The sequence below is a fragment of the Sminthopsis crassicaudata genome, chromosome 2 (genome assembly GCF_048593235.1).
Source record: "Sminthopsis crassicaudata isolate SCR6 chromosome 2, ASM4859323v1, whole genome shotgun sequence".
NCBI lineage: Eukaryota > Metazoa > Chordata > Mammalia > Dasyuromorphia > Dasyuridae > Sminthopsis > Sminthopsis crassicaudata.
Genome location: NC_133618.1, coordinates 216,638,481 through 216,652,920, shown reverse-complemented (window position 1 = coordinate 216,652,920; position 14,440 = coordinate 216,638,481). Strand labels below are relative to the sequence as shown.

Genomic DNA, 14,440 nt, shown 5'->3' with positions numbered 1-14,440 from the left:
CACGTTTGAAACATTCTTTATGATCATCAATCTTTAAATCACGGACAAAGCAAAACTGTGGCTGAACCAGGAAACACTGCTCCCCACCCACATAATCTCTACTCCTATTTGGATGAATACAATTTAATAAAAAGAAATGTAAATCCAAGGGAGATTGTCAGAATAAAGAGCCAGGAGGTTGAAATGGATACTTATTATAGGATCAAAGAATTAGTACTGAAAAAGCCTTAGAGGCTGTCTAGACCAAGTCCTTCATTTTAGCTTTTAAAGTTTATTGCTATATTTTGTTTTTATATTACAAATATTTACAGATAGTTTCCACTCCATGAAAGGATTCTTGTAACAAAGCAAAACAGGTAAGTAAAAATGATAATACATGACCTCATCTGAAAATGTCTGCATTATTTCCCATCTATAGTAGCCCCACTCCTTTCTAGTAAAAAAAACAACAAAAAAACAAAACAAAACAAAAAAAAAAAAAAACCAGAACATTATTTTTCTCATCTTCCCCCAACAAAAAGGGAAAAGAAAAAAAATTTTCTTATAACAAATATATATAGTTAAGCAAAACAGTTTCAACTGACATATATATGTATATATGTGTGCATACTTATAGGTATGATATACATATATGTAAAAACATACACAAATACACACACATCTCATTCTGTACTCTAAATTCATTACACCTCCATAATAGCTTGTTTCATCATCAGTTTGTTTTAATAATGTCGTTATTATGTAAACTGTTCTCTTGGTTCTACTCATGTCATCCATCAGTTTATGAAAGTCCTCCAAATTGTTCATTTTTATAATGCTGATGTTATGCTATAAATTATTCGTATAGTTCTCATTTCACATTGCAGTCCATCTCCATATCTTTTCTAAATCATCTATTTCTTCTTCTCTTAGAGCACAATATTACTCCTTCACATTTATATTACAATTCAACCATATCTCATTTGATGAGCATCCCTTTAGTTTCCTGTTTTTTGCCACCACAAAAAGAACTACTATAAGTAATTTTGCATGTTAAGGACTCTTTCCTTTTTCTCTCCCACCTCTTTTAGGTATAGGTCTAACTAAGTAGAAGGGTTTGTAGCATTTAGTAACTTTTTTGTTATAATTGCAAATTGCTTTCCAAAATGGTTATCTACTAACAATGCTTTTATTTTCCCACAGCTCTGCCAACATTTACCATTTTCCTTTTTAGTCATCTTTGCCAGTCTGATAGGTATGATTTAGAACCTCAGAATTGCTTTAATTTGCATTTCTCTAATTAGAACTAATTTGGATAATTTTTTTCATTTAATTGTATATATCCTGAATTTCTTTATTTCAGAACTGTCTATTCATATCCTTAGACCATTTATCAGTTGGTACATAAGATATAAAAGGTCACATCATAAACAAATTAGAAAACTATGGAAATAATTACCCATAAAATCTATGGATAGAAAAAAACTTTATGATCATCAAGGAATAAAGAAGATCATTGAAGATGAAATATATAATTTAGGTTACATAAAATATAAATTTTTGCAAGAAGATAGCTAATAAATCAAAGAATAAAGAGCAAATAACTAGGAGAAAAAAATTGCAGTAAGTTTCTCTGATAAAGTTCTAATTTACAAGACATGTAAGTAACTGATTTAGATTTGCTTAAAAAAAAGATTCAACTCCTTCATTTTCTGGATGTGGACACTGAAGTTCAGAATAAGTGGCTTTTTCAAGGTCACTTAGGTCATTAAGATCAAAGGTAAGAACAGAACCAGATTCTGCTGTTCTAAAGCTACTGTTTCTCCAATACACTAAGTACATGAAAGAATTCCTACCTATAGACATCAGCCACTTAGAATCCAACCCAGTGAGTTTCCACTGTTCCATGCTATCTCTACTTACACATTCTGTCTCTGTCACTGTCTGACAAAAATATTCCTCTGCTTTCCAAGTCTCTCTTAAGAAGGCTAAAGTTGGAAGGTTGCTGGATGCTATGATTTTTGGTGACCCGAAAATGAGACCTGAATTGGGGAACCCACAGCCAAAATTGCTGCAAGGTATAAGAAGCTGATAATTTTGGCAAAGAAGAATGGCAGCTTAGGGAAGGGGAGGGAGAAAAGTTCGAATAATTCATAGATGTTGATGATCTATTCATTATAAACCTTAACTAACATCAGCATTTGGGAGCCTGGTTTAGGCAGACAAAATTCTCATATAATGGCATTGAAAATCCAAAACTGAGCTTAAAATTCTCTGTTAAAAATAAAGCCCTTCTGGAGAACAATTTGAAACTATGCCCAAAGAGCTATAAAGCTGTGTATAACCTGCAATATCACTACTAAGTCTTATCCCAAAGAGATTTTTTTTTAAAAGGAGAGGGAACAACCTATCTGCACTTTTTGTGGTTAGTAAGCATTGGAAATTGAGTGTATACCCATCAATAAGAGAATGTCTAAACAATTTATAGTATATGATCATAATTTAATATTATTTAGATATAAGAAATAATGAACAAGAGTAGATGCCCATCATTTAGAAAATAGCTAAATAAGTATATGTTATGGAATATTATTGTTCTATAAGAAACAATCAGCAGAATGATTTCAGAAAGGCTTGGAGAGATTTGCATGAACTGATACTAAGTGAAGTGAGTAGAACCAAGAGAACAGTAACAAGAAGATTATGTGATGATCAATTTTGAGGAATGTGGCTCTTTTCAACAATGAAGTCATTCAGGCCAATTCCAATAGATTTGTGATGGAGAGAGCCATCTCTATCCAGAAAGAGGATTATGGGAACTGAATGTGGATCACCTTTTTTATTTTCACCTTTTTATTGTTGTTTGCTTGCTTTTTGTTTTCTCTCTTATTTTTTTCCCCTTTTGATTTGATTTTTCTTGTGCAGCATAATAATTGTAGAAATATGTATAGAAGAATTGCACATGTTTAACATATATTGAATTACTTGTTGTCTAGGGGAGGAGTGGGGAGAAAAAAAGGGAAAAAAATTTGGAATACAAGATTTTGCAAGGAATAATGTTGAAAATTGTATTTGAACATATTCTGAAAATAAAAAGCTATTTTTTAAAAAATTAAATTAAAATTAAAAAGATGTTTATAACAATAAAAGATATGGATAGTATGAAAAAATGAGCAGTACGATTTCAGGAAAAAAAACTGAACTTACATCAATAGATGCAAAGTAAAGTGAACAGAGTCATGAGAACATTGTACATAGTGACACTAATATTGAATAATAAAGAACTATCTATTATTCTCTGCAATACAATGATCCAAGATAATCCCAAAGGATGCATGATGAAAAATATTATCCATTTCTGGAGAAAGAACTGATGCTGTTTGAATACAGATAAAAGGATACTATTTTCACTTTCTTTTTTTGTTTGAGTTTTTTCACACAAAATAACTGTGAAATGAAATGAAAATGTTTTACATGATTGCACATCTATAAACTATATCAGATTGCTTACCATCTCAGGAAGGGGAGAGGAAAGGAAGAAATATAATTTGAAACTCAAAACTTAAAAAAATATTTAAAATTGTTTTTACAAAGAAAACAACTGTTTAAAAAGTAGAATTGATCAAATGGAAAAGAAGACACAAGAATCCACCTAAGAAAACCACTTCTTAAAAAAGTACAATTAGTCAAATAGAAAAGAAAGTACAAAAAATAGTTTTTACATGTAATTGGGGGAAAAAATAAAATTTTATTTTAAAAAATAATGCCTCCATTTACTGCAGGAACTGTTGTGGATCTATTTTGTATAAAATGTAAGTATTTAGAATCTCAACAAAACTCATCAGTCAACTCTAGCAAATTCCCACTGATCCTGTTTATGTGACTTGGTTACACTCATAGATATGTATGAGAGATGGAGTTATTCCACAACTGATGTACCAAGTTCTGGATATGAAACAAACAAAACCTTGCTTCTGTTTCTCCTTAGCCACAATTCCCTCTTCTTCCTGAAAGCCAGATAAGACTAAGGGGCCATTAGTTTCTTGAGAGAAAAACAGCAACTGCATTTGACTAAAAGTAGACCACAAAAGAGACTTTGTCACCTTTGGCCACCTGAGCCTCAGCACAAGGCAAAGGAAGGCTGGTGTGGTCACTCAGTCAATAAGCATGTAGTGCCACACAGACTTGGGGCTGGGAAACCATGAATTTGAATCCTGCCTTAGGTATTCACTAGCCATGTAAACTTGGGCAAATCACTGAACTTCTGGGTCTCAGTCTCCTCATTTGTAAAATAAGAGAGTTAGACTTACTGATGTCTAAGGTCCCTTCCAGGTTCAAACCTCTGATGCTATGTATAATTGACCTAGTTGCAAAGGAAGCAGCTTTCACGTCATTCCCTTGGGTCCCACAATTGGAGAATACTAAACCTTGTCCTTTAGAACATTCTGGTGCCCTGGAAACTGAAATATCTCTCCCATTCCAGGTAAGAATCAAATGGAAAATGGAAGTCACTATTTGGATTTTCACTTTACAGTCAACTTGGCTAGAACACATCTATTCCAGATATAGCAATGAGAGGCAGTAAAACTACAAGCCATGTTTCCTCTTCACCATCCCACCACCCCAAAACTGCAGGGTTTGAGGTATAAAAGGAAAATATCCCCTCCCCCACTCACATACTTAAAGAAACAGTGGCTCTTACTCCATGAGGAGCAAAGTCCTTCATCTCACAATGCAGAAAGCGACGTTTCAGAGTCTGCTCCAGTAAAATAAGGTGGAGCACCCCATCCCTAACGAAAGAAAACCAGCTTCAGGAGCAATCTAAAAGCCCTGGAGAAACAAGGGGGCAATTTATAGTAGAAGTTTTCTTAGACTTTTAAATTGTGGCTGTAATAATGCTATTAATGCCAAATTTCCCATCAGGAAAGCAAGAGCTATTACTAAAGAAAGAAAAATAACTCCAAGCGCCACCACTATGCTCAGATTTAGGGCTCTCAACTCCATAAGTCTGACGGACTTACCTCCTCTCAGCAGGGAAATGGTAGGCTACAGATACATAATGGGGCAAACACTGCTAAACATGGCCAGTGTGTTGGTTTGTTTTCTCTAACTATACCTCATTGCTCTAAGTTAGGGTTCTATTTAGAAGGCTATTGAAGAAGGGCATCAATGGAAAGTAGCAGGGAAATTTTTTAAAGCATTAATAAAGCATTGTTTTAAAAGAATTGGTTAGATTTCTCATATTGGGCTGCCTAGATTCATTTTTCATCAAGCTAATAAAAATGTACACTTCATTTCTCTCAACTGCCCCTTCAGAAATTCAGAACTAGAAGGAGCTTAGACTATCAGATTCTGGGGCTTCATTTTACAAATGAGGTAACAGAGGCCCAAAGAAGTTATGATTGTTGGGTCACTCAGAGGGAGAGTAAATGACAGGTCTCCTGTCTCAGGTACTGGACACTGTCCTCCACTGTGTTCCATTTCTTCAGCCCTGGTTCCAATCTTTGCTTTCACACAGTGACATACTACAGGTGCTCAATAAATGTTTACCTGAGGTCTACTTGAGTTCTGTATTAAGGCTGACTCAAAAGCCTTGCTGACATGTGAGAGATCTCAGTGACCTTTCTAGAATACAACTGAGGAAACTGAAGGCAAAGGAAGTAAGTGAATTGTCCAATGGCACACAGGTAGTCAGAGTTAGTGCTCAGTCCAGAATGTCCCCCTCAGGATGCTCACCTTGCAGCCAAGAATACAAACCAAGAGCACTTAAAACCAAAACCAAGAGACTTCCTGTTGAAGTTCAACCTCTTCACCATGACATGAAGGTGACCTCAAGGCCATGCAAGCAGAGTGCAGGCTCCATGTGGGACCACCAACCTGAAGAGGTTACTATGGCAACAGCAGAACAGGGTCTGTCACCTGAATACCAGCCCCAGATCGTGCAGACATTTAGCACCAAGATGCCATAACAATAACCCAAATAAGTCAACTAAATTAGGAAGCCAATTAACTGTCACCATACATAGTCCCTTCCCCAGCCCCTCATCTCTCTCCCCCTCCTCCAAATTACCATACATGTAAGATAAAAGACTTCTGCTTTTTAAGATGTCTGGGACTACCCCAATGCCCCACAGATCAAGAGGAGGAACTAAAAAAAAAAGGAAGCCCTTGACACATACAACACACTTAATTAAGGCTTATTGATTGACTGAATTCATCTCTTAAGATCTTATAGTCTATTAAACTAGTTCCTGTCATACTACCACATGTCAGTAGGGCAGTTGGAAATATGGCATCAGCTGCTAGTCTGAATGGGAACTGAATCAATGATAAGAATAATAACAAGAGCCAGCATTTATACAGTCCTTGAAAGGTTCGAAAAGCACTTAATATATAATCTAATATTATCTCATTTGATCCTTATGACAGCTCTATGAGGTAGGTGCTATTATTAACCCCATTTCACAGAAGAGGAAATTGAGGTCCATGGTAAGATTTGAGCCTGTGCTTTTACCTCTGGTCTGAATATCACATAGATGTTCTCTAAGATTCCTCCCTCCCTTCTTAACCAATAATCCTGTAATCCTACTGATGTGATAACAGAGTAGTCACTTAATCTCTCTTCCCAGCAGATGGACAAGAAGGCCTCTAAGGATCTTCTGATCATAAATCCATCATATGAGTCACTACTTTGTTTAATCAATTGAAATCGATCTTAAGATCTTAAAGAAAATGTGAATTGGCACTACAACTTAGAAAACAAAACAGACCTCCCTTTCCTCTGAAAAATATTCATAGGCCCAAATTTTTCATCACCTCCCATCCAGTGTTTTCAGTTTCCTGCATTAGATAGGGGTGCCCATCAGGTAAAGATGTCCAAACTGACCTACCCTCCACCATGGGACTCAGTTCCTGATGAAAAACATTCAAAAAAATACCAATAGGTCTCCATTAGTAGACCAAAAGAAGCATTCAGCAAGGTGAATTTCCTCCTCTATTCGGATTCAGGCCCAAACAGCAAAGAACTCAAAAAGGCTAGTGGGGCTTATTCCAAGGTGCCCCTTGACCCATCTTCAGGGCAGATACTCACAGAACCCTTCGATCTTGTCGGCCGTCTTACTCCACGCCACTTGCCTGGTCTCTGTGATGACCTGGACCGTTCTCCTCTCAGGGTTAGACTTCTTGAGGCTAAACAGGGTCATGACAGTTCCCAATTCCAGGGTCCTCTTGATCTGACTCTTCTCATATTCAGGAAGAGTCTCTAAGTTGATCTTGGTGGTCATTTTCAAATCAAACTCTTCAAAAGATGAGCAAAATGAGGAAAAAGGAAAACCAGGCTACTTTTCTGATGGGCTAGAAAAAGAAAAGAGAAAACAGCTATTGGTCTATGACTTATATCAATCTAAATTCTATAATTTTTCTCAAGCTCAATTTTGTGGGAAATTAACAGGACAAAATGGGTTACCCTGATTTAAGGACAAGGCTCTAAAGTTCATGTTTCACACTCATACCTGGTTATTTCCTACACACTTTAGATAAATCTCATTTGGACATTTATTTATATGCTGTTTCTCCTACTATACTATAATCTCCGTGAGAACAGAAATTCATCTTTTGTCTCTCTTTGAATCCACAGGGCTCAGCAGCCACTAAATAAATGCTTCCTGACTTGACTGATGAAAGGCCTCTCAGATAAAGAATCCTGAGATCCTTAGCAGAGTAACTAACCAATAAGACACAAGGTACTTACACAACATATTGTAGGCTGGTTGAAGTAACATCAGTCCTTAATGAAAGATTCTCTCCTAACTTTGAATAAGCAAAGCAACCTCCTCAACCACAAGATATTATAATCTAGCTGCTTCTTAGGACTATATGTTTATACAATATAAGTACCTTCAGCATGGAAGTCATTTCCCTGTTTGTTGTGTCTAATTAATGTTTGTTAACTGATTATATTTTTTAAAAATAATTCCAAAAGGCTTTCTCTACAGAGACTAGGCTACTTAAAGCTTTAGGGCCTACAGGAAGGGTGGTGCTGGTTTCAGAAAGAAATAACATTATTTCATTATCAAACACACAGAATGTGCTTGGGCATTAAGGCAGGCAACAATCCATTGCCATGGGAATTTCTCCTTTATTAATATGTCTTTGTTTTAATTGTGAAAATAGCTTGGCATAGTGGAAAGAGAACAGATCTCATCATCAGCAAGACCTTCCTCTAATGTAATACTGACTTTGTGGTTCCAGGGAACTCGCTAAACTTCTCAGTGTTCCCAAGAAAGTCTCTCTCTAAATGTATAAGTTGCAAAAGAGCTGCCCATCTGTATTTGTAAAGAGTTTCCTACTTTGGGAGGTCCCTATACCAATGAAATCATTTGACCCACCAGAATCAGTAAACAACCACCTCACAGACTCGATCAGTGTCAAAGTTTTAAATATATTCTTCCTCCTCAAATTACAGTATAGATATGTCTGTTAATTTAGGGTGGCTCCCCAGTAGAATATAAGTTCCTTAGAGACAAGAGCAGTTTTTTTTTTTTTTTTTTTCTATTTTGTATCTTCAGCACCTAGTTCAGTGCCTGACACACTGTGGCAGCCAATAAATGTTTGTTAGTTGTCTGGTGCATTAAGTGGATTGGCTACTTATTTTTCCTTTGAGTAATTTTTTTCAAGCCTCAAAGAAGCCAGCACAGTGATTAAAGCTAGTGTCAAAGCAAAAAAGTCCTTGAGTTCAAATGCTATCTCTTACACATACTTAACAGGGTAGTACGTCACTTAAACTCTCAGTGCCCTAGCTCAGGCCTTTTTAAATTTTTTCTGCTCAAGACCCCTTTTCACCTGAGAAGTTTTTTCATGATCCCAGGTATATAGGTATAAAACAGATATAGAAATGAAACATTTCCTGATAAACAGTCATTTCGTGATCCCCACAGTTAAATATGAAACCCATATGTGGTTATGATCCACAATTTAAGAAGCTTTGCTCTAGCCAATTCAAATTTCAGAGAAAGAAGTGGCCTGAATTGGAGAGGGAGTCCCAACCTAAGAGTTCCTTTACTAATGAAATCATAGGTACAGTCAGAGTTCCCCTTTGTCAATTAAATCACAGGTGCAATCCCTATTCTCTCCCTCAGTTTACTGAAATGGCTCTGGAGCCAGCTCTTACCCATTTTCTTGCTAGAGCAAATTGTAAATTTAGCAAAATATTAGAGGAAATATTAACACTTCAGAAATCTGTCACAAACAAGGCTCTAATCTATTTATTGTTTTGTTAATTGTCTATACTGGAGAAAGCATGCATAATGCAAAATAAATTTAAAAGTATGTATGTATGCATGCATCCACCCCAGAATCCAACCCCATTGTTAAACATTTACCAGAGCCAGATAATCAGTTCTTCAGCAAGTAGTATTCCATCATAATTATACACTATAACTTTTTTAGCCATTTCATTATTAATAGACAGTACCCCTCAGTTTCCAGTTCTTTGCCACCAAAAAGAGAGGTGCTATAAATATTTTAGAGCATACAGGTTCTTTTCCTTTTTCCTTGATCACCTTGGGAAACAGACCAAATAAATAATAGTATTGCTGCATCAAGGATATACACTTAAGTGTCTCTTCCCTTCTTTGGGTCTTAGTTTTCTCATCTAAAAAATGACAGGTTTGAACTAGATGACCTCTGGCCCTCCCAGCTCTGCATTGATGATTCTACAATTCTCATTTTGTAGATGAGGAAACTGAAAAGCAGAAGCATTACGTGTCTTAAGGTCATATAGCTTTGGAAGGGCCAAGATCGTGACAAATCCAACTTGTAGTCCAATGCTGTATCCCCACTATTCTGTGCTGCCTCTCATCTTCTAAATAAGTCCAACAGACATAAAACACAAGAAATTCCCATAGATAGATTGATAGATAGATATGTATGGAAGAAACAGTAAGACTTTATAGTTGTTTAATACCTTATACTTTAATATTGAAAGTTGTTTTTGAAGTATTTTTCCTCTCCCAGAATATAGTTATGTGAGTCAAATGAAAAGAATTCTCTTGATCTCCCACCCCATCCCCACTGAAAACTGTTGCAAATATCTTGAAGAACAATATGCAGTAAGATTTTCAACAATTCCATAATGGCTTGAAATGTCCCCTCGCCAAGAATATTGAATGAACCTAACTGTACAAAAATAGTCAGTCTACTCCATCTGAAATTTAAAAAAAAAAAAAAAATCTTAAATAACCTCTATGTCCTTATGACTAAAAATTGAAAAATAAATGACTGAATCAATTATGATATTGATATAATGGAACATCACACTCAAAATGATCTGTCATATCAACAATTTAGATTTTCCCTCCCTGATGCAGATTACAACCCAGCCATGCCTTTCCCATCCTATGTAACTGTTGTCCATCTCCTCTTAGAATTTCACCAAAGAGCATCCATCCAAAGTGCCAGAGGCCTTAGCAGAATATTATTCTTCCATCAAAAATGATGAATATGAAACATATAAGGAAATATGGAAAGAATTTCTCCCCTCATCCCATGGACTACAAGCAGAGATAGTGGCAAGATAGTAAAGATCTATACAGACCAGGAGTCTGGAACAAAAGCAGTTTCCTCCCGTATTAATTACACCTAATTAAGATTCTATGTAAGATTTTACGATTTTGTGTTTATTCTTTTGTTTATAACATCAAGAAAGGAAAAAAAAAAAAAAACTTTTACAGAATTTCGGGCCATAGTAAAGAGCTCAATTACTCTGGTCTAATTATTTCTTCAGAGCCACAGCAGAGTGAGGAGCTCTGTAGACACTAGACACCAGTTCCTGATCAAAGTACTCCAGGAGGCAGCCCCAGACTCCACAAGCTGTACTTTCCATTCTATCCACGCCTCGATTTTGCAATTAAACGTAGTATCTCCCCAATGCCTAGGGCAATGCTCCACACACAGTACCTCTAGCACCAAATACATTTATTTAATTGGATTATTTCATATTCCAGAACTCATGACAGTTACTACAAATAGCCTTTGTTGTGGTACAAAAAGAGGGGCCCAGATATCATAAAGAAACTTGAAGGAGAGAGGGACTCAGTACCGGCAGATGCCAGACACTATTTGTGAGGGGTGGGGGTAACCCAGTACTGTGCATCTTACACAGAATCAAGTTTGAAAGGAGAGGAAGACCACAATTTGGACACACAAAAATGAGAAAAGTGAGTAGGAATCATCATAAGAGAAGTGGAAGAGGGAAAAATACACGGTGAAAGATCTGGCTCGAACAGGGTTCACTAATACGGATTTAGGGTGGGCTGGTGTTTGGGAGGGGGGGCTCTCCTTGAGGGGACGAGCTCCCGGGAGGAGATTGGGAGATTCTGAGGCAGGAGGTTCGAGGTGTGGAGGGTGAGTGTGTGCGCGCGCGCGTGTGTGTAAGAGAGTGAGACAGACAGAAAGACAGAAGACCGAGAGGGAATGATTCTTGAGCCCTGACGGGGATCTCGGAAGTCAGACCCGAGGGGCTCGGGCTGTCGGAACCTCAGTCCCACCGCACGTAGCAGCACCTCGCAGCAGGACAGACAAAGACGAGCACAGTTGGCCAGCAGCACCCAACCCACAGTTGCACGGCTTCCTTCCCTTCTTTTGCGAAATGCAAGTAGCGCCTCAACAGTGCAGACGCGCCCCCCTTCCCCCAAACTGCAGCCCGTGGAGGTAGTGACTGCTCGGCAGGGGTGCCCAGTACGCAGCTATGCCCGAGCTACTCTAAGCGCCCGAGTCCGGACAGTAAGGCAGTGAGAGGGAGCGGATGGAGAGTGAATGTTTCTCTGAAGCAGACACACGCATTAGGGATGGGGAGACGGAGTGGGAACCAGACGGGCAGCCCAAAGTGCGGCACCCCCTAACTCAGCTTGGATGCTCAGCGGGGAAGGAGGAGTCAGTTCCCTTCTTCAACTCCTCTTCTTCCACACCGTACGTTTATGGATGGCTAGATGCATACATAACATTCTCTACCAGGACCCGAGGAGGACCGTAGAGCTCACGCCACTAGACCCAACCCATCCTCAGAGGCAAACGCCAAATTCACCCACCTGCGGCCAGGGTGCCCTGCCCCCGAGCAGGAGTGCAGGGTGATTGCCACAGCTGGGACAGCCAGCCGGGCCCCCGCACCTCGGGACTATTGCTGCTGCTACCGCCCCTTTCCCAGTGGGTCTCCAGGACGCTCCGGCTCCTGCCGCAGCCACGGCCGCTTCCTCACTCAAGAACTTGAACTTCTGCTTCTGCTTGTGTGGCTCGCAGCTCGCCCCTCCACGTGACCCACCCGCCTCCTCGCAGGCCGGCCTTGCCCGGGCCCTAGTCCCTGCCTCCCCTGGGACCCGCCCGCCCGCCCGCCCTCCAGCCAGGGGCGCGGCGCTCAGTGGTGTAGGCTGCTGCTGAAGCTTCCGGGCACAGCAGCCTTGAATTGGGGCCAAGCAGAGCCAGAACAACCCCTCAGCCACACGCTCTGGGTTCTCCTTGGCATCCTACCCACCCCTCCACCCACTCCCCCAAAAAGTTCCCCTTTTATGATTACTAATGTTTCTGCAAAACAGATCCTGGGCGCCAGTGGCTCAGGTCTAACCACATCTTTCCCCTTCACAGCCTCAGTGGCTCCTTATCACCTCCAGGATCAAATATTAAATACTCTGTTTGGCTTCCAAAGCTCTGGGTGGCCCGGCCGCGTCACCCCACCTGAGCCTTTCTAGTCTTCTTCCACCTTCACTCTCCCCACGAACTCACCAGGCAGTGACGCTGGCCTCCTCGCCGTTCCTCGGCCAGGATGCTTCATGTCCAGGTTGCGCTTTTCCACTGCTTGCAACTCTCTCCTTTCTCATCTCTGCCTCCTAATTTCTCTGGCTTCCTTGAACCTCAGCTCAAGACCCATCTTCGGCAAGAAACCAATCCTCATTTTAGCGCTTTCCCTGTGACACCATCCTCTACCCCACTTATCCTACAATTTGTTTACGTGTAGTTGTCTGTTGTCTCTCCCATTACACGAACTTCTTGAAGTCAGGAACCTTTTGTTTTGTTGTCTTTCTTTGCACCTCTTGCTTAACACAGTTCCTAGTGCTTCTTAGATGCTCTCACATTGCCATCTAAGGACCCTGGACACTGGCCAACTCCCTCTATTATGAAAACGTAGATAAGTGAAAGTAATTTGGCCAACTTCTACTGCCATTTAGCGTACTAATAAACTTAACCAAAATTCAGTCGAATATAAAAACGAGGATAGTTCCAACACTGTGCTAATTCACAGTCAAAATATCTCAAAGTCGTAAAGTTTTTTATCCAGTGTCTAGGTCAATTCCCTTCTTAGTGGATTCCTTAAGAGACAGTGGTCCTGTAAAAACGTCTGGATTTGGAGGCACAAGATTCTAGTTTAAATCTCCCCTTTTACTACAGCTGGTAACCACAGTAACTCCAGCCTTGGATTTGAAGTCAGAAAGATGGGTTAAAATCTTGTCTTCACATTTAGCTGAGTAGCCATGTTCAACTCTAGTAAGATGGGGAAATGTTTTAGATCTGCAATGAAGATCTGGATTCAAATTCTGCTATTTAGTACTTTGGGACTTTAAGGAAGTCACCCACAATACTCTGGGCTTCAAACTCCTGAACTATAAAATGAGAGAGCTGAACTAGATCGTTTGTTGGACTATCCAGTCTAAATTGATGAAACAACAGCTTAACCCCTCAGTTTCTTTAGCTAAAAAAATGAGATTGAAAAATCACAGAATTTTAGGATTAGAAGGAAATTTATAAGCCATCTAACCCAATACACATTTGAAAAAGAAATTTCCCTACAGCATTTCTAATGAGTTATTTATCCAGCCTGTTTTTGAAGACTTCCAATAAAGAAGAACCCACTGCCTTTGGAGGTAGCCATTCTACTTATGGATAACAATGATGATTATATTATTAAAGAATAATAATGCTCCCATAACAATTCCCTCATACAGTTATTTGGAAGCACCAGTAAGATCATATATGTAGATCTTTTACAAGCCTTCAAGCAATATATAAATGTCAACTGATATAATTAAGATTACTTGTGTAACTGTGTTCCTCATCTTTACAAGAGAATATTGGACTAAATTAGATAATTTTTTCTAACTGTTCTAAACCTTGTAATGATCTTCTCTTTCTTCTGGAAGACAGAGAGCTCTGAACATGTGTGATACCAAAATTTCAAAATGATCTTAAAATCCAGTTCCTTTCTTTCTTTCCTTCTCTGTCTGTCTCTGTCTGTACCTGTCTGTCTGTCTCTCTGTGTGTGTGTCTCTGTCTGTCTGTCTGTCTGTCTCTGCATCTTCACACATCCCCCCCCCCAGCCTTATGGAATTGACAAGGGTCTTGGGAAAGTCCAAAAATTACAACTACACACTAAGACAAAAAAAAAGTTTTCTTGTATTTTGACTTTACATGGTAT

General features: G+C 39.0%; 1 protein-coding gene across 1 annotated transcript in view; it reads right to left on the bottom strand.

Moving 5' to 3' along the window:
* PLCG2 (phospholipase C gamma 2) overlaps window positions 1–12,242 on the bottom strand; it is a 152,701-nt gene extending 140,459 nt beyond the window's left edge. The window contains exons 1-2 of the mRNA XM_074288225.1: window positions 12,066–12,242; window positions 7,070–7,332 (exon numbers count right to left, since the gene is read on the bottom strand). Coding sequence (XP_074144326.1) covers window positions 7,070–7,262 — 193 coding nt within the window. The 5' untranslated portion in view covers window positions 7,263–7,332; window positions 12,066–12,242. The remainder of the gene's footprint in view (window positions 1–7,069; window positions 7,333–12,065) is intronic.
* Window positions 12,243–14,440: the final 2,198 nt, after the last annotated feature.